We start from the raw sequence: 22,890 nt of genomic DNA, 5'->3' as shown, positions 1-22,890 counted from the left end.
TCTCTCTCTCTCTCTCTCTCTCTCACACACACACACACCTGGTTGAGTAATATTTGTAGCAGATGGGCTCATTAAAAAACAAACCATGAACTAATGTGTTATGTTTGGTTGCTGTCTTCACATTGCAAAATCATCACATAAAGTGATAGAGAGGAAAAGAAACCATAAAATGCCTGTCTCCATAATTGTAGTGTCACCATATGTTGTGCTTCAAAGGAATGCACAGAAACTCATCTTATGTAAAAAAAAAAACAAAACAAAACAGTATTGTTTCATATTCTCATAAATTGTTGACTAATTTTCCTTTGACTGGGCGCTGGACTCTACAGAAAGTGTTTATGCTACAAATAACTCACTGTCCTCATCATCTGAGTCAAACACTGACTCCCTCTTGCCATCACTGTCCTCTTTCTTCACCCCTTCCTTGTGGCCTCCACCCATCTCCCCATTAAATGTTTCCTCTTTCAGGATTTTCTTCTCCCGTGGAGGGGGTGGTGTGCAGGGGTAGTCATGGAAACGAGGGAAGAAGTCTGAAATCTGTGGGATGGGCAGGATAGGACCTGGGCACACATTGATGGCAAAATGCTCCTGCATTGAGATCTTGACCGGGGATGGCGGCGGTGGAACACAGGACTGGGGCGTTGTCAAAGGAGAAGAGGCAGATGAAGAAGGGGTGGAGGTGGAGGGAGGGGGTATGACCAGGTGGGTGGTTGAAGGGGGTGGTGGAGGTTTGGAGACACTCATGTGGACTGTCGAGCAAGACTGCAAAAGAAAAGGAAAAGATGTAAATGACTGGCAGCATAAACAGCTGGGATCACAAGAAATGTGAGGAACACACAAAGCTCGAGGTAACAGCAAAAGAGCCAAAAATACAGCAAGGCAATCGTATCACGAGTTAAGAATTTCTGTGAATTTGATAGAACAGCAACAGCAGCAGCATGTGCCAGTGCTGTTCAAAGGAGATCAAGATGAGGTGAACCACAAACGCATTTATTTCTGAGTAAGTGGGTGGGGTATGTTGGGTGGGGGTGGGGGTGGGGGGGGGCCCCTGATTGTTGGAATTGCAAACTTTCTTTTTCTTTTTTTTAATTTTTGCAGTTTAAAGCAAAGGCTGAAGCAATGAATGCCTTGTGTCGTTGCACGAAAACCTGGGCTCAAAATTAAGATTAAGGGTTTAAATGGAAAACCTATTAATAAAAAAGGATTTTGCTTAAATAAAATGACAATAATATGTTAAATTTTTTAAAATATTTTACACACTGATAGTTACCTATGCAGCCAGGTCCAGGTAGGCCTCAACTAACAATTTGTAGTTTTGGATTTACAGGGTTTTGCATCAGAATCTGTCATAATTGTTATTTTATTATCATTTTTATCATGGTACTTTTGTCATGACATTTTTGTCATCCTTTTTGTAAACTCAACTACCATCTGCCCTTCCACATTCCTGCCCTTAATACCATATCTACCCATTACTTGCTCATCACCTCTGTTCCCTTTGCCAACATGCCCATTGAAGTCTGTTCCAATCACCAATCTTTAATGATTGGGCTCTCAACCACCTCATCTAACTCACTCCAGAAATCTTCTTTCTCCTTTGTCTCACAACCTGCCTGTGGGGGATATGCACTGATGACATTCAACATTGTCCCTTCAATTTACAACTTCACACTCATCAATCACCCTGTCAAAGAGGTGCTTAACCTCCAACACACTCTTCACATACTTATCCTTTAAAATGACCCAATACCATTTCTCCTTCCATCCACACCATAATACAACATCTTGAAACCTCAGATGCTCCTGGCCTTACTTCCCTCTAACCTAGTTTCTTGTATGCACAATATGTTTACCTTTATCCTCTGTTAACCCCCAAAACGTGAATCAGCTGCAAATCGTGAATTATCCGCAAACTGTTAGTTGCAAAACGTGAATACTGAAAAAATATCTCCCAAAACGTGAACACGGATCTAGCAAAATGTGAATATCATTCATAATATATATGCTTTTTCAGTTTAAGTAGTTTATGGATTTCAGTTTTATGGGTCAATTACTGCAGGAAATCTTGATCGCAAACCCTATCACCACAAAAATGATTTTTTCTTTTTTGGGGGGTTGGGGGGGTTCACTACAGCCTGAGGAGGTGATCCGAACAGCTGTCACTTCTGGTGTCAAGTGCCCGGTCCTAGTGGGTGCGTCCTGCTCCAGGGACAGTATCAGGTGTGGAGTTTGACTGGGACGGTCCACCTGTCAAACTCAGAGAGGACAGAAAGCTCCCCCTCCGGAAAATGGCTCAGTAATCTTCAGAGAAACATTGTAGACTACCGTATTTTCCGCACCATAAGGCGCACCTAAAAGCCTTAAATTTTCACAAAAATCGGCCGTGCGCCCTATAATCCGGTGCGCCTTATGTGCGCACTGAATTCCAAAATCTGTAAAAACGACCGACGTTGTCCTTGACTGTCGGAATATTGGATCATTTCCCGCTGACACAAGGACGTAATACGTAAAGTACGTACCCTGGCAGCGATAAACCAATCGGAGAACATTACGTAATATGTAAAGTACGTACGCTGGTAGCGTAGAGTACGTACGCTGTTACCGTATACTACAGGTATCTGCAAAACAACATTTGTTTGTCTAAGGACCCCCGAAAATGGCGCCAGCAAAGAGACATGCTTACGAGGCACGAAAATGAACTGTGCCGAGTTAAAAAGACCAAATGGAGTTTCCGTGGAAACAAAGCGAGGTGGCCACAGCTAGAAGACCAACTCGAGCAATGGGTCATTGAACAAAGAACAGCGTCTCTATAGTCACCATTCGGCTGAAGGCAAAAACGACAGCAATGAGAGGGAAGATGAGCGGGAACCTGGCGTGTTTGATGGCGAAATTGCCCAGCTGTTCAATTCAGACTGAATGATGAGGACTTCGATGGATTTGTGACAGAAGCATAATAAAAAATAATGTGAGTACCATATTGTTGACTACCGGTAGTTCAAAGTTGTTAAAAGGTTCAAATAAACTCACCGTTTTGCTTCCGTGACCTTTTTTTTTTTTTTTTTTTTGTAGACTATATGTTTTAAAGTGCGCCTTTTGTCAGGGTTAAGTACCCGCTAATTGAGGCCGCGCCTTATAATCCGGTGCGCCTTATGGTGCAGAAAATACGGTAGTTTCTAACCTCAGAAAGGTAGACAATGAGCTACAACCTTATTTTATCCATACGAGCCGTCCTCTGAGCTGGAAAAATAACACTGATCTGAATGAGCAGGCAGCGGAGAAACGGAAGCATAGGGACCATCTACAAAGTGCTAAAACAAGACACCAGAAAAAATATTCAATAAATTTCGGAGTGGTGTCACCGAATTCACTGAACACAGTGGTCTCCTGTTGGATGTACTAGTGCACTCAATTTGGAAAAATATCATTGTTAAAAACTTTGGAGAATTTTTTATTGTTTAAATTTTCAATAGTGTCAATGTTCCTATGTTGTAGTGACACAAAATTTACTGCACACATCAGTGGGGTCCTGCTGGTTATACTACAGCAGGGGTGGGATGAAGTCACTGTCAAGTCATTTTCAAGTCATCAATTTGCAAGTCCCAAGTCAAGTCTCAAAGTCAGCTTGCAAACAACTGGAGGTCATTATGACTTGAGACTTTACTAGAGACTTCCTGATTCATGACTTGAGAGTGACTTGATGGTGACATCGTCCCACCTCTGTACTACAGCACTCAGTTTGGAAAAATGTGCAAAAATTAAATATTAGTGATTTTTTATCATTTAAAATAAGTCATAAAATGAGCAACAAAATTAATTAATTAATTAATTCACTAAAATTCAGTTTTTGCACATTTTTCCAAAAATGAGTGCTGTAGTATATCCAGCAGGAGAAAACTGTGTGCATTGTATCTGATGACTCCACACCTGAATTTATTAAGTATTTTTCTGGTGTCTTGTGTTTGTCAGTAGAAGCAAGACTGAGTACATGTGTGTGAATGGGAGGGAGCCCAGTGGAATAGTGCAGTTACAAGGAGTAGAAGTGGTGAAAGTAGATGAGTTTAAATATTTGGGTCAACTGTTCAATGTAATGGAGAGTGTGGTAAAGAGGTGAAGAAGAGAGTGCAGGCAGGGTGGAGTGGGTGGAGAAAGGTGGCAGGAGTGATTTGTGACCGAAGAATATCAGCAAGAGTGAAGGGGAAAGTTTAAAAGACAGTAGTGAGACCAGCCATGTTGTACGGGTTACAGACGGTGGCACTAACAAAAAGACAGGAGGCAGAGCTGGAGGTGGCAGAGCTGAAGATATTGAGATTCTCTTTGGGAGTGACAAGATTAGGAATGAACATATCAGAGGGACAGCTCAGGTGGGACGGTTTGGAGACAAAGTCAGAGAGGCGAGATTGAGATGGTTTGGACGTGTGCAGAGGAGGGACCCAGGGTATATAGGGAGAAGGATGCTGAGGATGAAGCCACCAGGCAGGAGGAGAAGAGGGAGGCCAAAGAGGAGGTTCATGGATGTGCTGAGAGAGGACATGCAGGTGGTTGGTGTGACAGAGGAAGATACAGAGGACAGGGTGAGATGGAAACGATTGATCTGCTGTGGCGACCCCTAACGGGAACAGCCGAAAGACAAAGAAGAAGTCTTGTGTTTGCACTTTGTAGACGGTCCCTATGCTTCCATTTCTCAGCCGTCTGCTCGTTCAGGTCAGTGTTATTTTTCCAGCTCAGAGGACGGTTCATATGGATAAAAATAAGGTTGTACCTCGTTGTCTATCTCCCTGAGGTTAGAAACTAGTGTTGTTCATTTTTCTACAATGTTTCTCTGAAGATTATTTCCAGAATGGGAGATTCTGTCCTCTGAGTTTGACAGGTGGACCGTTTCAGTCAAACGCCACACCCGATCACATTGTCCCCGGAGCGGGATACATCCAGTGGGGCCGGGCGCTTGACTCCAGAAGCGAAAACTGCTGGGATCACCTCCTCAGGATGTAGTGACCCCCACAAAAAAAGAGAAAAAATCATTTTTGTGGAGATCAGGTTTAAGATCAAGATTTTCTGCAGTAATTGACCCATAAACTGAAATCCATAAACTACTTAGTATCATGAATGATATTCATGTTTTGCAAGACCCGCATTCACGTTTTGGGAGATATTTTTTCAGTATTCATGTTTTGCAATTAACGCTTTGCAGATAATTCACGATTTGCAGCTGATTCACGTTTTGGGGGTTAACACCGCTCCATCACATCAGCCAACTCTCTCCCTTTACCAGTCATACTGCCGACTTTAAAGTCCCAACTTTCACTTCCACCCTTGCGCCATTTTTTCTTGACCTTGACCTTTCACCAAATTACTCCAATGTCTAATGACTGATCTAGTCATCTTAGCTGTTGAGATGTACAACATAAGTTGCTTTTCTGACCATGTTTTCCTTGATGTTTGACTAAACTACTGCAAAATTTAAACACCTGTAGATACCTTGCTAAGTACTTTCCCACCAAGTTTAATCCATTTAGGATTCTTGGTTCTTGAAACATACCAAAAAAGTGCTTTACGGACCATTTTTTTCTTGACCTTGACCTTTGACCAAACCACTCCAGAATAAATTTTTCCATGGAAACACACACACACACATGCACACACAAACACCTGTGAATACTGGTGTTTGTGTGTTGCTCTGCTCGCTGCTTCACTGACTTACAGGTTAAGAATCTGATCTTGCAGATTGTGATTTTCAATGGTAGAAAACATTTTTCCCTTTTGAGAAAAAAATATTCAGAAAGGTGTAGATTCAGCTGATTGGATTGCTCTCTGAGACAGCCTGACAATTCACGGGATCCCCAAGAAGGTACTGACCATCATAGCCAGCCTACACACAAACACTGTGAGTGCTGTATGGAGTGGAGACAGAGACTGAGACTTTCTTCTTGAAAACTGGAGTTCTTCACGGGTGCATTCTGGCTGTGACACTGGTTAATGCTTGCGTGAGTGTTTTTGGTAAGGTTGTGGAAATCAGAAAGGTTGGGATAACTAATGAAAATCATTAGCTGACTAGCCAGGTATCATTAGTGATCTACTAGTCAACTAGTCAGTGACTAAATTTGACTGAATGAATTAAGCCAGTTTTGAATCTTCATGGTGAAACTCAAATGTGACATTTATTTGAACAGATATAAGCACAAAATCACAAATCCAAAAAACAGCATTAGCATGAGCACGATACCTGCAGTCATTTGCTAGGCATAGACGAAACATTTGAGCTACTAATTCACCTGCCTAGGTTCACACACTTTCTTCACTGAGTGACGGGAGTGGTGGCAGCTCCAGCAGGTCTTTTAAGGGTTAAATGAACTTAATAAATGGCTTTCACCTAGTTAACTAATAAAAGGTAGTCGACTAGTCAGGTGTTATCTAGTCATACTTGACTCTGACTACAGAGCAGAGAGCAGCAGAGAGTGAATGCTTTCAAAGCCGTGCACTTCATTTTTTCCTCCTGGTCATTTTGAACATTTCTTTAGCTCCTACCCCCGTCACACATAGCTGGAATCATGCAGAGTGGCGTCAGACTTATGAATTAGCACACATCCAAATGTGTCGGATTTCAGTTCCAAAACATTTGGACAGCCATCTGTAGAAGTCCACACACTTGGTCAAAATTGGCTGGCGGCCCCAAGTGTAATACACATGTTCATTATTCTCTGGGCATGGTTGAGATGGGACACCTGTCCAACGTCGGTCCATGTGTTATCTGAGGACCATCTAACCGCAGTTTACATATTCCGATGGCGGCAAAAGGGATCCGAAACAATTTGAGTGTATATGAGGGAACCTCAAGATGGATCTGGCATATATGCCTGCCGGTATGAACTGCAGTGCCACATATAATAATGTCCACCCCCAAAACCAGAGCGCAAAGTAACTGTTGATGGTTGATATCTGGCTTGCAACCATCCCTGTGCAGGCAACGTGAACACAGCTCAAACAAACTGAAAGCACTGTGTCCACTGCGGGTCAGTGTGTGACACAGTGCACGGCACATGGTGCTACAGATCTGGGCAAGATGTTATATCCATAACAGACCTTACAGTGCAAATAATATTCCTCCCCATGGGCGATAGAAATAATGTGAAATATTGTGCCCATCAGATCTGCCACACCACAGCGGCTGCCGGGCATTTGCACTCTGTCACACCTCACGTCAGAGGCTCAGAGCTGAACGGATCTCACTGTAATAAACTGTAAATGTAAATGCTGTAAATAAATGCTGTAATAAACAAATTATTGCTTGATCACATTTAATTCTGTCGAACGTATGATGTGGAACCGTTTCTCTGTGACAACATATGAAACATGAATCTCACCTGCAGGAGCATCTCGCTGTGCAACGCGTCAGGAGCCCGGACCACTGTGGTGGATTGCTGGAAACAACGATGCCAAACATAAATCCTATGGGATAATCCAACCACAAATCACAATGTAGAGTTACATTGCGGGGGGGGGGGGGGGAAGTATTATGAAAACACACAGACACACTGAGCAGTCATTTCCTCATGACAGCACTTTTACACACACACACACAGGTCAGTGAGCCTGCGGGAAAAGAGGACGAGTGAAAGACTGATTGAATGGGAGTGAGTGACCGCACCGATGGACACATATAGTGTGAGTCCAGTCCATATGCTGGTTGTTCGTTGATGTCCAGCACAGGTCCTGTGCAAAGGGAAGGACACAGTACTCCATTCTGTTTGACATCCAGAAGTTTGGGCAGTCTGCAGCACCTTTTATGGGCATCTGACAGCAATCTGTGTCGTCTACATACGCTTTGGATGTGATCTGACAGGTGTGGACGAGGCAGTCTGTCTGCCTTCTGACACGACTGACCACGCCCGTTTATCTCCCGACTGTGTCACTTTATGGCAATATTTGACATGTTGGGCATGGCACCGGCAAACTCTTGCTATGTGTGACGGGGGCTTCAAAGTTCACTTGATGCAGCTGCTATCTGTTGTGGAGGCTGCGCATGTTTCATTTGGAGTATTTTATTGCAAACACTTACAAACACCGGGCCCAGGCTTCAGCTACCATCAGGCCCAGCAGCAGCTACAATCACAACTAGCCCTTCGCTGTCAGATGCTGCGGTACCTGAACAAACGTTTAGGTAAAAACTATTAATTATCTCAACAAAAAAGGCTATAAGTGCAGAAGATCTGGAAGAGATTAGACTGTCATTGAACTTTATGTCAGAAGAACTCAGCAGTGTGGTCAAACAACAGACCAAGCTGCTTGGTCTATTAAAGGAGGTTCATGAACTCAGGAAAATGATGCGGGGGAAAGACAATAAAATCAGACTATTGGAAAAATGAGTGGATGATCTAGGACAATATACCAGGATGGAGGATGTCATTGTAATGGGATTGAACACCAAACGTTGGTCATACGTGAGGGTCGCAACCGGGGCCTGCAGCATAAGTGTTGAGGATGACATGCCAGGAGAAATTTACTCCCCTTGCAGCAGCAGATCATCCAGTTCTTCTCCTCAAATGACATCCACATTAGGAACAGCAATACTGCAGATTGTCATCCACTTACAAGGAAAAATAACCAATCAGTCCAAACCGGCCATTGTTATCCGGTTCACGAACATAAAATTTAAGAACACTTTGCTGCGACAAACCCAAAAGCTGAGAAGAACAGAGGTGTACGTCAATGAACACTTGACAAAGAAAAACGCCAACATAGTATGACAAGCCAGAATCTTTGGGAAACAAAAGAAAATGCAAGCAACCTGGACAAGGAAATGTAACGTGTGGATCAAATTAAACAGAACTCCAGAGGAAGCAAAAGTCATAATGGCAAGGGAGCACACAATTAGACTTTATCCAGCTGCATTTTTAAGTCTGTGGATTATAATTGTTATATGATGTCAACTGACTCTTTTCATTTACCTCTGCACAAGAGCTCAGTTTGAACATTTTTAATTATACTGAACATAGATCTCATAATATTGACGAGAATTTTGAACCGGATTGTTTTTACTTTTTTTACTTTTACTTTCACTTATTGATAATTTATTAATGAACATTAGGGCCCCTTCACACATAGTGCGAATTTGGTCAAACTGCACATAAAGTGCACATGAAGCAGGAATCGTATGCATCCATCCATCCATTTTCTTCCGCTTTATCCGGAGTCGGGTCGCAGGGGCAGCAGTTCAAGCAAAGCCGCCCAGACCTCCCGATTCACACACACCTCCCCCAGCTCCTCAGGGGGAACCCCAAGGCGTTCCAAAGCCAGCCGAGAGATGTAGTCCCTCCAGCGTGTCCTGGGTCTTCCCCGGGGCCTCCTCCCAGTGGGACGTGCCCGGAACACCTCTCCAGTGAGGCGTCCAGGGGGCATCCGGAAAAGATGCCCGAGCCACCTCAACTGACTCCTTTTGACATGGAGGAGCAGCGGCTCGACTCCGAGCTCCTCCCGAGTGACCGAGCTCCTCACCCTATCTCTAAGGGAGCGCCCAGCCACCCTGCGGAGGAAACTCATCTCGGCCGCTTGTACTCGCGATCTCGTTCCTTCAGTCATGAGCCAAATCTCATGACCATAGGTGAGGATCGGAACGTAGAGCGATCGTTAAATCGAGAGCTTTGCCCCCCTACTCAGCTGTCTCTTTACCACGACGGTCCGATACAGCGACCGCATCACTGCAGATGCTGCACCGATCCGTCTATCGATCTCACGCTCCATCCGTCCCTCACTTGTGAACAAGACCCCAAGATACTTAAACTCCTCCACTTGAGGCAACGACACTGCACCGACCTGAAGAGGGCAAAGCACCTTTTTCCGGTCGAGAACCATGGCCTCGGATTTGGAGGTGCTGATTTTCATCCCGGACGCTTCACACTCGGCTGCAAACCGCCCCAGTGCATGCTGAAGGTCCTGATTTGACAAAGCCAACAGAACCACATCGTCCGCAAACAGCAGAGACGAGATTCTGTGGTTCCCAAACCAGACCCCCTCTACACCCTGGCTGCGCCTAGAAATTCTGTCCATAAAAATAATGAACAGAACCAGTGACAAAGGGCAGCCCTGGCGGAGGCCAACGTGCACTGGAAACAGCTTTGACTTACTACCGGCAATGCAAACCAAGCTCCTGCTGCGGTCATACAGGGACTGGATAGCCCTTAACAAAGGATCCCGGACCCCGTACTCCTGGAGCACTCCCCACAGGGTGCCCCGAGGGACACGGTCGAACGCCTTCTCCAGATCCACAAAACACATGTGGACTGGTGGGCAAACTCCCATGAACCCTCGAGCACCTGATGGAGCGTGTAGAGCTGGTCCAGTGTGCCGCGACCAGGACGAAAACCACACTGCTCCTCCTGAATCCGGGGTTCGACCATCGGTCGAATTCTCCTCGCCAGTACTCTGGAATAGACCTTACCGGGGAGGCTGAGGAGTGTGATCCCCCTGTAGTTGGAACACACCCTCCGGTCCCCCTTCTTAAACAGAGGGACCACCACCCCGGTCTGCCAATCCAGAGGCACTGTCCCCGATCGCCACGCGATGTTGCAGAGGCGTGTCAGCCAAGACAGCCCCACAACATCCAGAGACTTAAGGTACTCAGAACGGATTTCATCCACCCCAGGAGCCTTGCCACAGAGGAGCTTTCTAACCACCTCGGTGACTTCTGCCTGGGTAATGGATGAGTCCGCCTCTGAGTCCCCAGTCTCTGCTTCCTCTTCGGAAGACGTGACGATAGGATTGAGGAGATCCTCGAAGTACTCCTTCCACCGCCCGACAACATCCCCAGTCAGGGTCAACACCTCCCCACCCGCACCGTAAACAGTGCTGGTGGAGAGCTGCTTCCGTCTCCCGAGGCGTCGGACGGTTTGCCAGAATCTCTTCGAGGCCGACCAATAGTCCTCCTCCATAGCCTCCCCGAACTCCTCCCAGACCCGAGTTTTTGCCTCTGCGACCGCATGGGCTGAGGCACGGTTGGCCTGCCGGTACCTGTCAGCTGCCTCTGGGGTCCCATCTACCAACAAAGATAAGTAGGACTCCTTCTTCAGCTTGAGGGCATCCCTTACTTCCGGTGTCCACCACCGGGTTCGGGGATTGCCGCCGCGACAGGCACCAGAGACCTTGCGACCACAGCTACGAGCAGCCGCATCGACAATGGAGGTGGAGAACATGGTCCACTCGGACTCCATGTCTCCAACCTCCCCTGGGATCTGGGAGAAGCTCTCCCGGAGGTGGGAGTTGAAGACCTCGCTGACAGAGGGTTCCGCCAGTTGTTCCCAGCAGACCCTCACAATACGTTTGGGCCTGCCAGGTCTGACCAGCTTCCTACCCTCCCAGCGGATCCAACTCACCACCAGGTGGTGATCAGTCGACAGCTCTGGCCCTCAATCATCGACCTCCGGCTCAGGGTGTCCTGGTGCCACGTGCACTTATGGACACCCTTGTGCTCGAGCATGGTGTTCGTGATGGACAAACTGTGACTAGCACAGAAGTCCAACAACTGAACACCACTCGGGTTCAGATCGGGGAGGCCGTGCTTCCCGATCACCCCCCTCCAGGTCTCACTATCGCCGCCCATGTGGGCGTTGAAATCCCCCTGGAGAACAATGGAGTCCCCAGTCAGAGCTCTATCTTGTACCCATCCCAGGGACTCCAGGAAGGTCGGGTACACTGCACTGCTGCTCGGCCCGTAGGCCAAGACAATGGTGAGAGACCTGTCCCCGACCCGAAGGCGTAGGGACGCGACCCTCTTGTTCACCGGAGTGAACTCCAACACTTGGCGACTGAGCTGGGGAGCAATAAGCAATGCGACCCCAGCTCTCCGCCTCTCCCCGTGGGCGATGCCAGAAAAATGAAGCGTCCAGCCCCTCTCCAAGAGTTGGGTACCAGAGCACAAGCTGTGCGTGGAGGTGAGGCCAACTATCTCTAGTCAGTATCTGTCAACCTCACGCACAAGCTCAGGGTCCTTCCCCCCTAGGAATCATATGCAAAATGTGTAAATTCGTAGCTGCTTCCAATGCCTTGTACACCTGTTGCTACAAATATTTGCACACACCAGTGGCTGAAAGACAGAGTGTGCGCTGTGTGAGTCCATCGAACCCTCTCGTGGCAGGTGTTGGCCAAATTCCAGGTGACACGCATGAACATCTAACACTCCTCGCATGGCACTTAGAAAATGTGTGGCCATTCACACTGTCAACACGACAACAGTGAGCAGACAATCACTGTCGAGTTAGCAGTGAAATTTGCCTACGTGCCCCATGAGTGTGGCTTTGCAAACAGACACAGTGACATGCTAAGAAGCTAAGCAGTGCAGGCCTTGGTTAGTACTTGGATGGGAGACCTCTTTGGAACACCAGCGGCTGTGTGTGTTTCTCCAGGTTACACTGGAGTTGCGTCAGGAAGGGCATCCGGCATAAAACCTGTGCCAAATATCAATGCGGATCGTGTTGTATCCGCTGTGGCGCAAAACGGGAGCAGCCGAATGGACAACCATACAGAGAAGTGAATTTCCCAGACAAAACAGCTGATCCACAGACCCAAATGCAAATGCACATCCATGTCTGACATAAATGCCAGAAAACTCCTTTCACACAAGATTTATTAAATGTTTACTTCATCCAACCTTTCCATATACAACTTGTTTGAATAAATCATGCAATAAGTGATTTATCATCCAATCGTAGGGCATGCATTACAAGATTTTTATGAATGCAGCAGATAAAAGAGAATTTTCCAGATTTACTCAATGACCATTATTCACATTCATCAAAAAGGTAAGAAATCATTCCCGTTGTTCACCCAAATGAGAGACTGAGAATGACTTCTCAGTCTGGTCTGCTTGAGGTTTCTTGTTGTGCTGCCTGGATTGCTTCTCTCCTCCCCCTCCCTTCTCTGTCATCAGGCAGCTGTAGCCTGGAGCTGATTATCCACACCTGCTTTCAATCACCTACACCTGTTTTAAGCTATGGGTCTTTCACTCCACAGATGCCAGAGATTCAGCCTTGTTTGCTTCGTACCTGGCTCATAGCCCTTTGTTAACCTGGCTGTCTTTGGATTTCTTTGTTACTGGCTAAGTCCAATTTTTGCTTACAGCATCTTGCTTCCTGTCAGCTCCTGTGTGGCCGCCTAGTTCCTGTTCTGGACCTTACAACTCGTCCTTCACCATCTGGCTCTGGAACATTATGCTTCTCCTGTTTGGGTCAAGTCAGTGCCTCCCTGCTCTGGTGTCTTCCAGTGGCGGCTCCAGAGATATTTTTCTGCAGGTGCTATGGGGGAGCTTGCCATTTTTATGAGTGTGCTATGGGCTCATGTGTCGCAACGGCTCTCTGCTAGACCTCTGCCATATTCGCGGGCATGTGTACACATAGCCACATTCTCATCTGTGACAGTCACTAATGACATACAGAATGACCAAATTCACACACACAAACCTAGGCTACTTTTCAATAAAAATATTCACAGACCAACACATGTAGCCTAAAGGAAAAAATGCCACCAGCAGACAGAGAGAAAATCTTTCACATACCATTGATGTCTTCATAACAGCACAATGCGCCTGTTGTTGTGATTAAGAACAAAAGCATCAATGATTTGGTTCCTTTCCAGAGGCCATGTTCTCTGAAGGATAATTGCCAGGAGTTACACCGGGTCACTAGTTTGTCTGTGCCTACTGCTGCTCCTCAGGTAGTTCTTTAGGCCACACAGACTTCACTTCCTTTCAATTCCACTCATGGATATTTGGGCAGCAAAAACTGAACCATTTCAACAACTTGAAACTACACTCACTGCAGTACGACATCATCATTGATACTGAAAAACTTGTCCATGCCTTTCTCTCCTCTAGGCTTGACTACTGTAACTCCCTGCTCTTTGGGATCTCTGGAAAAAACTTCAGCGAGGTCTTGAACTCCCACCTCCGGGAGAGCTTCTCCCAGATCCCGGGGGAGGTTGGAGACATGGAGTCTGAGTGGACCATGTTCTCCACCTCCATTGTCGATGCGGCCGCTCGTAGATGTGGTCACAAGGTCTCTGGTGCCTGTCACGGCGGCAATCCCCGAACCCGGTGGTGGTCTCCAGAAGTAAGGGATGCCGTCTAACTGAAGAAGGAGTCCTACTTGTCCTTGTTGATAGGTGGGACCCCAGAGGCAGCTGACAGGTACTGGCAGGCCAAGCATGCCGCAGCCCGTGCGGTCGCAGATGAAAAAACTTGGGTCTGGGAGGAGTTCGGGGTGGCCACGGAGGAGGACTATCGGTCGGCCTCGAAGAACCTGTCCGACGCCTCAGGAGGCGGAAGCAGCTCTCCACGAGCACTGTCTATGGTGCAGGTGGGGAGCTGTTGGCCCTGACTGGGGATGTTGTCGGGCGGTGGAAGGAATACTTCAAGGATCTCCTCGATCCCATCGTCACGTCTTCCGAAGAGGAAGCAGAGACTGGGGACTCAGAGGCAGACTCATCCATTACCCATGCCGAAGTCACCGAAGTGGTTAGAAAGCTTCTCGGTGGCAAGGCTCCTGGGGTAGATGAAATCCGTCCTGAGTACCTTAAGTCTCTGGATGTTGTGGGACTGTCTTGGCTGACATGCCTCTGCAACATCGCGTGGCGGTCGGGGACAGTGCCTCTGGATTGGCAGACCGGGGTGGTCCGTCTGTTTAAGAAGGGGGACTGGAGGGTGTGTTCCAACTACAGGGGGATCACACTCCTCAGCCTCCCCGGTAAGGTCTATTTCAGAGTACTGGAGAGGAGAATTCGACTGATAGTCGAACCTCGGATTCAGGAGGAGCAGTGTGGTTTTCGTCCTGGTCGCGGCACACTGGACCAGCTCTACACGCTCCATCGGGTGCTCGAGGGTTCATGGGAGTTCACCCAACAAGTCCACATGTGCTTTGTGGATCTGGAGAAGGCGTTCGACCGTGTCCCTCGGGGCACCCTGTGGGGGGTGCTCCGGGAGTACGGGGTCTGGAGTCCTTTGCTAAGATCTATCCGGTCCGTGTATGACCACAGCAGGAGTTTGGTTCGCATTGCAGGTAGTAAGTCAAACCTGTTTCCAGTGCAAATTGGCCTCCGCCAGCTGCCCTTTGTCACCGGTTCTGTTCATTATCTTTATGGACAGAATTTCTAGGTGCAGCCAGGGTGTAGAGGCGGTCTGGTTTGGGAACCACAGAATCTTGTCTCTGCTGTTTGCGGACGATGTGGTTCTGTTGGCGTCGTCAAATCAGGACCTTCAGCGTGCACTGGGGCGGTTTGCAGCTGAGTGTGAAACGTCCGGGATGAAAGTCAGCACCTCCAAATCCGAGGTCATGTTTCTCGACCGGAAAAAGGTGCTTTGCCCTCTTCAGGTCGGTGCAGTGTCCTTGCCTCAAGTGGAGGCGTTTAAGTATCTCGTGGTCTTGTTCACGACTGAGGGACAGATGGAGCGTGAGATCGATAGACGGATTGGTGCAGCGTCTGCAGTGATGCGGTTGCTGTATCGGACCATTGTGGTGAAGAGAGAGCTGAGTAGGGGGGCAAAGCTCTCGATTTACCGATCAATCTACGTTCCAATCCTCACCTGTGGTCATGAGATTTGGCTCATGACCGAAAGAACGAGATCACGAGTACAAGCGGCCAAGATGAGTTTCCTCCCCAGGGATTACAAGATTTTTATAAATGCAGCAGATAAAATAGAATTTTCCAGATTTACTCAATGGCCATTATTCACATTCATCAAAAAGGTAAGAAATCATTCCCGTTGTTCACCCAAATGAGAGACTGAGAATGACTTCTCAGTCTGGTCTGCTTGAGGTTTCTTGTTGTGCTGCCTGGATTGCTTCTCTCCTCCCCCTCCCTTCTCTGTCATCAGGCAGCTGTAGCCTGGAGCTGATTATCCACACCTGCTTTCAATCAACTACACCTGTTTTTAAACTCCGGGTCTTTCACTCCACAGACGCCAGAGATTCAGCCTTGTTTGCTTCGTACCTGGCTCATAGCTCTTTGTTAACCTGGCTGTCCTTGGATTTCTTTGTTACTGGTTAAGTCCAATTTTTGCATACAGCATCTTGCTTCCTGTCAGCTCCTGTGTGGCCGCCTAGTTCCTTTGAAAAACCTTTCAAAGGCTCCAATACATTCAAAACAATGCAGCCAGAATTCTGATGAGAGTATGTAAACAGGAGCACATTACACCTATTCTCCATAACCTTCACGGGCTCCCATCACCTGCAGAATCCATTTTAAGATTGCTCTCATCACCCACCAATGCATCCATGGTAATGCTCCCCGCTCACCTCAAAGACCTCCTCACTCCCCACACACCCTCCCGTTCATACAAGACAAATCTTCTCCATCTCTCTCGCACCAAACTTCACACCATGGGAGACAGGGCCTTCTGTTCAGCTGCCCCTCATATTTGGATCTCTCTCCCTGACCATTTAAGGGCTCCACAACCTGTGGAAGCTTCTAAAATGTCTCTAGACATACCTGTTTAGACAGGCCTATCGCAGGTCTCAATAATTTGAATCTGTTGCATCTTAGTCTTTTTGTTCTATTTCATTATATTATTCTGGTTTACATACTGGTGACTGTTTTTAATCTTACGATTTTATGTTTTATTTCAATGCCCACGTGGGCGCGACAGTGAGACCTGGAGGAGGGTGATCAGGAAGCACGGCCTCCCTGATCTGAACCCGAGTGGTGTTCAGTTGTTGGACTTCTGTGCTATTCACAGTTTGTCCATCATAAACACCATGGTCGAGCACAAGGGTGTCCATAAGTGCACGTGGCACCAGGACACCCTGAGCCGGAGGTCGATGATTGACTTTGTAGTCGTATCATCTGACCTTCGGACACGTGTCTTGGACACGCTAGTGAAGAGAGGGGCTGAGCTGTCGACCAATCACCACCTGGTTGTGAGTTGGATCCGCTGGGAGGGGAGGAAGCCGGTCAGACCTGGTAGGCCCATACGTATAGTGAGGGTCTGCTGAGAACGACTGGCGGAATCCTCTGTCAACTCCCACCTCTGGGAGAGCTTCTCCCAGATCCCAGGGGAGGTTGGAGACATGGAGTCCGAGTGGACCATGTTCTCCACCTCCATTGTCGATGCGGCCGCTCGTAGATGTGGTCACAAGGTCGATGGTGCCTGTCACAGCGGCAATCCCCGAACCCGGTGGTGGACAAAGTAAGGGATGCCGTCAAGCTGAAGAAGGAGTCCTACTTGTCCTTGTTGATAGGTGGGACCCCAGAGGCAGCTGACAGGTACTGGCAGGCCAAGCATGCTGCAGCCCGTGCGGTCGCAGATGAAAAAACTCGGGTGTGGGAGGAGTTCGGGGAGGCCATGGAGGAGGACTATCGGGTGCTCCCTTAGAGATGGGGTAAGGAGTTCGGTCACTCGGGAGGAGCTTGGAGTTGAGCCGCTGCTCCTCCACGTCGAAAGGAGCCAGTTGAGGTGGCTCGGGCATCTTTTCCAGATGCCCCCTGGACTCCTCGCTGGAGAGGTGTTCCGGGCACGTCCCATCGGGAGGAGGCCCCGGGGAAGACCCAGGACACGCTGGAGGGACTACGTCTCTCGGCTGGCTTGGGAATGCCTTGGGGTTCCGCCGGAGGAGCTGGAGGAGGTGTATGTGGATCGGGACATCTGGGTGGCTTTGCTTGAGCTGCTCCACCTGTGACCTGACTCCGGATAAAGCGGAAGAAAATGGATGGATGGATGGATTTTATGTTTTTATTCTCTTATTTATCTTAGCACAGATTTTTATTAATGAATTGCGCGCATTTTTATTATTATTATTATCATGACATTGTTGAACATCACTCATTTTGTGTAAAACAATTAGTTCTGTTGATGAATGTTTATTTGATTTTATGAGTGGAATATTTATCTAATCACATAAATCTGAAAATGTCAGAAGTGTCTTACTGTAGAAAACTAAAAGGATGCTGTCATCACGCAGCCTCTGTAACCTGTTGTTAACAGTGTCATTTAACAGTCTAATTAAGTTTTTTAGGGCCCGAGTAGGAAAAAGTCCTATGAAGACCTTATTGTAATTGTGCTGTTTATTATTATTATTAGGGCCCGAGTAGGCAACGTCCTGTGAGGACCCTATTGTAATTGCGCTGTTTATTATTGTTTATTATTAGGGCCCGAGTAGGCAACGTCCTACGAGGACCCCATTGTAATTGCACTGTTTATTATTATTATTATTATTTATTATTATTATTAGGGCCCAAGTAGGCAACGTCCTACGAGGACCCTATTGTAATTGCGCTGTTTATTATTATTATTATTATTTATTTATTTATTATTATTATTAGGGCCCGAGTAGGCAACGTCCTACGAGGACCCTATTGTAATTGCGCTGTTTATTATTATTATTTATTATTATTATTATTAGGGCCCGAGTAGGCAACGTCCTACAAGGACCCTATTGTAATTGCGCTGTTTATTATTATTATTAATATTATTATTATTTATTATTATTATTATTATTAGGGTCCGAGTAGGCAACGTCCTACGAGGACCCTATTGTAATTGCGCTGTTTATTATTATTATTTATTTATTATTATTAGGGCCCGAGTAGGCAACATCCTACGAGGACCCTATTGTAATTGCGCTGTTTATTAGGGCCCGAGTATGCAACATTCTACGAGGACCCTATTGTAGTTGCGCTGTTTATTATTATTATTAATATTATTATTTATTATTATTATTACCCTATTATTACCCTAACCCTAACCCTCTCTTGCTTGCCTCTACTGGTGGTTGGCTCTCACTGCGGTATTGTATCACTTCCTGTTCCGGAGCACAGCGGTGTTTTGCTGTATCTGTTAGCTGTTTAATCTGCACAGTTAGATTGATCTAGTTATCTAGATTACGATTTGTTTCCCAGTGTAATCTTTACGTGCCTTAACTAAAGCACTCCTTCTGCTGAATCACCTCTAAATTATTTACACATTATTCACTTTGCGTGTTTTTAGGAATCCGCTAGCTTAGCGTAGCTACTAGCTCTTAGCCGATTTAGCATGGCAGCTTCTCCTGTCTCTCCCGCACTTTTCTGCTCTGGGTGTGAAATGTTTAGTTATTCCTCGGCCTCCTTTAGCAGTAATGGTACTTGTAATAAGTGTAGCTTATTCATAGCTTTGGAGGCCAGGCTGGGCGAATTGGAGACTCGGCTCCGCACCGTGGAAAATTCTACAGCTAGCCAGGCCCCTGTAGTCGGTGCGGACCAAGGTAGCTTAGCTGCCGTTAGTTACCCCCTGGCAGATCCCGAGCAGCCGGGAAAGCAGGCCGACTGGGTGACTGTGAGGAGGAAGCGTAGCCCTAAACAGAAGCCTCGTGTACACCGCCAACCCGTTCACATCTCTAACCGTTTTTCCCCACTCGACGACACACCCGCCGAGGATCAAACTCTGGTTATTGGCGACTCTGTTTTGAGAAATGTGAAGTTAGCGACACCAGCAACCATAGTCAATTGTCTTCCGGGGGCCAGAGCAGGCGACATTGAAGGAAATTTGAAACTGCTGGCTAAGGCCAAGCGTAAATTTGGTAAGATTGTAATTCACGGCGGCAGTAATGACACCCGGGTGCGCCAATCGGAGGTCACTGAAATTAACATTAAATCGGTGTGTAACTTTGCAAAAACAATGTCGGACTCTGTAGTTTTCTCTGGGCCCCTCCCCAATCGGACCGGGAGTGACATGTTTAGCCGCATGTTCTCCTTGAATTGCTGGCTGTCTGAGTGGTGTCCAAAAAATGAGGTGGGCTTCATAGATAATTGGCAAAGCTTCTGGGGAAAACCTGGTCTTGTTAGGAGAGACGGCATCCATCCCACTTTGGATGGAGCAGCTCTCATTTCTAGAAATCTGGCCAATTTTCTTAAATCCTCCAAACCGTGACTATCCAGGGTTGGGACCAGGAAGCAGAGTTGTAGTCTTACACACCTCTCTGCAGCTTCTCTCCCCCTGCCATCCCCTCATTACCCCATCCCCGTAGAGACGGTGCCTGCTCCCAGACTACCAATAACCAGCAAAAATCTATTTAAGCATAAAAATTCAAAAAGAAAAAATAATATAGCACCTTCAACTGCACCACAGACTAAAACAGTTAAATGTGGTCTATTAAACATTAGGTCTCTCTCTTCTAAGTCCCTGTTGGTAAATGATATAATAATGATCAACATATGATTTATTCTGCCTAACAGAAACCTGTTACAGCAGGATGAATATGTTAGTTTAAATGAGTCAACACCCCCGAGTCACACTAACTGTCAGAATGCTCGTAGCACGGGCCGGGGCAGAGGATTAGCAGCAATCTTCCATTCCAGCTTATTAATTAATCCAAAACCCAGACAGAGCTTTAATTCATTTGAAAGCTTGTCTCTTAGTCTTGTCCATCCAAATTGGAAGTCCCAAAAACCAGTTTTATTTGTTATTATCTATCGTCCACCTGGTCGTTACTGTGAGTTTCTCTGTGAATTTTCAGACCTTTTGTCTGACTTAGTGCTTAGCTCAGATAAGATAATTATAGTGGGCGATTTTAACATCCACACAGATGCTGAGAATGACAGCCTCAACACTGTATTTAATCTATTATTAGACTCTATTGGCTTTGCTCAAAAAGTAAATGAGTCCACCCACCACTTTAATCATATCTTAGATCTTGTTCTGACTTATGGTATGGAAATAGAAGACTTAACAGTATTCCCTGAAAACTCCCTTCTGTCTGATCATTTCTTAATAACATTTACATTTACTCTGATGGACTACCCAGCAGTGGGGAATAAGTTTCATTACACTAGAAGTCTTTCAGAAAGCGCTGTAACTAGGTTTAAGGATATGATTCCTTCTTTATGTTCTCTAATGCCATATACCAACACAGTGCAGAGTAGCTACCTAAACTCTGTAAGTGAGATAGAGTATCTCGTCAATAGTTTTACATCCTCATTGAAGACAACTTTGGATGCTGTAGCTCCTCTGAAAAAGAGAGCTTTAAATCAGAAGTGTCTGACTCCGTGGTATAACTCACAAACTCGTAGCTTAAAGCAGATAACCCGTAAGTTGGAGAGGAAATGGCGTCTCACTAATTTAGAAGATCTTCACTTAGCCTGGAAAAGAGTCTGTGCTCTATAAAAAGCCCTCCGTAAGCTAGGACATCTTTCTACTCATCACTAATTGAAGAAAATAAGAACAACCCCAGGTTTCTTTTCAGCACTGTAGCCAGGCTGACAAAGAGTCAGAGCTCTATTGAGCTGAGTATTCCATTAACTTTAACTAGTAATGACTTCATGACTTTCTTTGCTAACAAAATTTTGACTATTAGAGAAAAAATTACTCATAACCATCCCAAAGATGTATCGTTATCTTTGGCTGCTTTCAGTGATGCCGGTATTTGGTTAGACTCTTTTCTCTCCGATTGTTCTGTCTGAGTATTTTCATTAGTTACTCATCCAAACCATCAACATGTTTATTAGACCCCATTCCTACCAGGCTGCTCAAGGAAGCCCTACCATTATTTAATGCTTCGATCTTAAATATGATCAATCTATCTTTGTAGTTGGCTATGTACCACCGGCTTTTAAGGTGGCAGTAATTAAACCATTACTTAAAAAGCCATCACTTGACCCAGCTATCTTCAGCTAATATAGGCCAATCTCCAACCTTCCTTTTCTCTCAAAAATCTTGAAAAGGGTAGTTGTAAACAGCTAACTGATCATCTGCAGAGGAATGGTCTATTTGAAGAGTTTCAGTCAGGTTTTAGAATTCATCATAGTACAGAAACAGCATTAGTGAAGGTTACAAATGATCTTCTTATGGCCTCGGACAGTGGACTCATCTCTGTGCTTGTTCTGTTAGACCTCAGTGCTGCTTTTGATACTGTTGACCATAAAATTTTATTACAGAGATTAGAGCATGCCATAGGTATTAAAGGCACTGCACTGCGGTGGTTTGAATCATATTTGTCTAATAGATTACCAATTTGTTCATGTAAATGGGGAATCTTCTTCACAGACTAAAGTTACTTATGGAGTTCCACAAGGTTTCTGTGCTAGGACCAATTTTATTCACTTTATACATGCTTCCCTTAGGCAGTATTATTAGACGGTATTGCTTAAATTTTCATTGTTACGCAGATGATACCCAGCTTTATCTATCCATGAAGCCAGAGGACACACACCAATTAGCTAAACTGCAGGATTGTCTTACAGACATAAAGACATGGATGACCTCTAATTTCCTGCTTTTAAACTCAGATAAAACTGAAGTTATTGTACTTGGCCCCACAAATCTTAGAAACATTGTGTCTTCCCAGATCCTTACTCTGGATGGCATTACCCTGACCTCTAGTAATACTGTGAGAAATCTTGGAGTCATTTTTGATCAGGATATGTCATTCAAAGCGCATATTAAACAAATATGTAGGACTGCTTTTTTGCATTTACGCAATATCTCTAAAATCAGAAAGGTCTTGTCTCAGAGTGATGCTGAAAAACTAATTCATGCATTTATTTCCTCTAGGCTGGACTATTGTAATTCATTATTATCAGGTTGTCCTAAAAGTTCCCTAAAAAGCCTTCAGTTAATTCAAAATGCTGCAGCTAGAGTACTGACGGGGACTAGAAGGAGAGAGCATATCTCACCCATATTGGCCTCTCTTCATTGGCTTCCTGTTAATTCTAGAATAGAATTTAAAATTCTTCTTCTTACTTATAAGGTTTTGAATAATCAGGTCCCATCTTATCTTAGGGACCTCGTAGTACCATATCACCCCAATAGAGCGCTTCGCTCTCAGACTGCAGGCTTACTTGTAGTTCCTAGGGTTTGTAAGAGTAGAATGGGAGGCAGAGCCTTCAGCTTTCAGGCTCCTCTCCTGTGGAACCAGCTCCCAATTCAGATCAGGGAGACAGACA

At 46.0% G+C, this 22,890-nt stretch overlaps 1 protein-coding gene across 3 annotated transcripts in view; it reads right to left on the bottom strand.

The window, feature by feature from the left end:
- doc2d (double C2-like domains, delta) overlaps positions 1–22,890 on the bottom strand; it is a 152,973-nt gene that overhangs the window by 121,803 nt on the left and 8,280 nt on the right. For all 3 annotated transcript variants that reach the window (XM_034188563.1, XM_034188564.1, XM_034188565.1), the window contains exon 2: positions 357–762. In XM_034188563.1, coding sequence (XP_034044454.1) covers positions 357–744 — 388 coding nt within the window. In that variant the 5' untranslated portion in view covers positions 745–762. The remainder of the gene's footprint in view (positions 1–356; positions 763–22,890) is intronic.

Source organism: Thalassophryne amazonica, chromosome 15 (genome assembly GCF_902500255.1).
Source record: "Thalassophryne amazonica chromosome 15, fThaAma1.1, whole genome shotgun sequence".
NCBI classification, from domain to species: domain Eukaryota; kingdom Metazoa; phylum Chordata; class Actinopteri; order Batrachoidiformes; family Batrachoididae; genus Thalassophryne; species Thalassophryne amazonica.
This window is presented reverse-complemented; position numbering and strand designations above follow the sequence as displayed.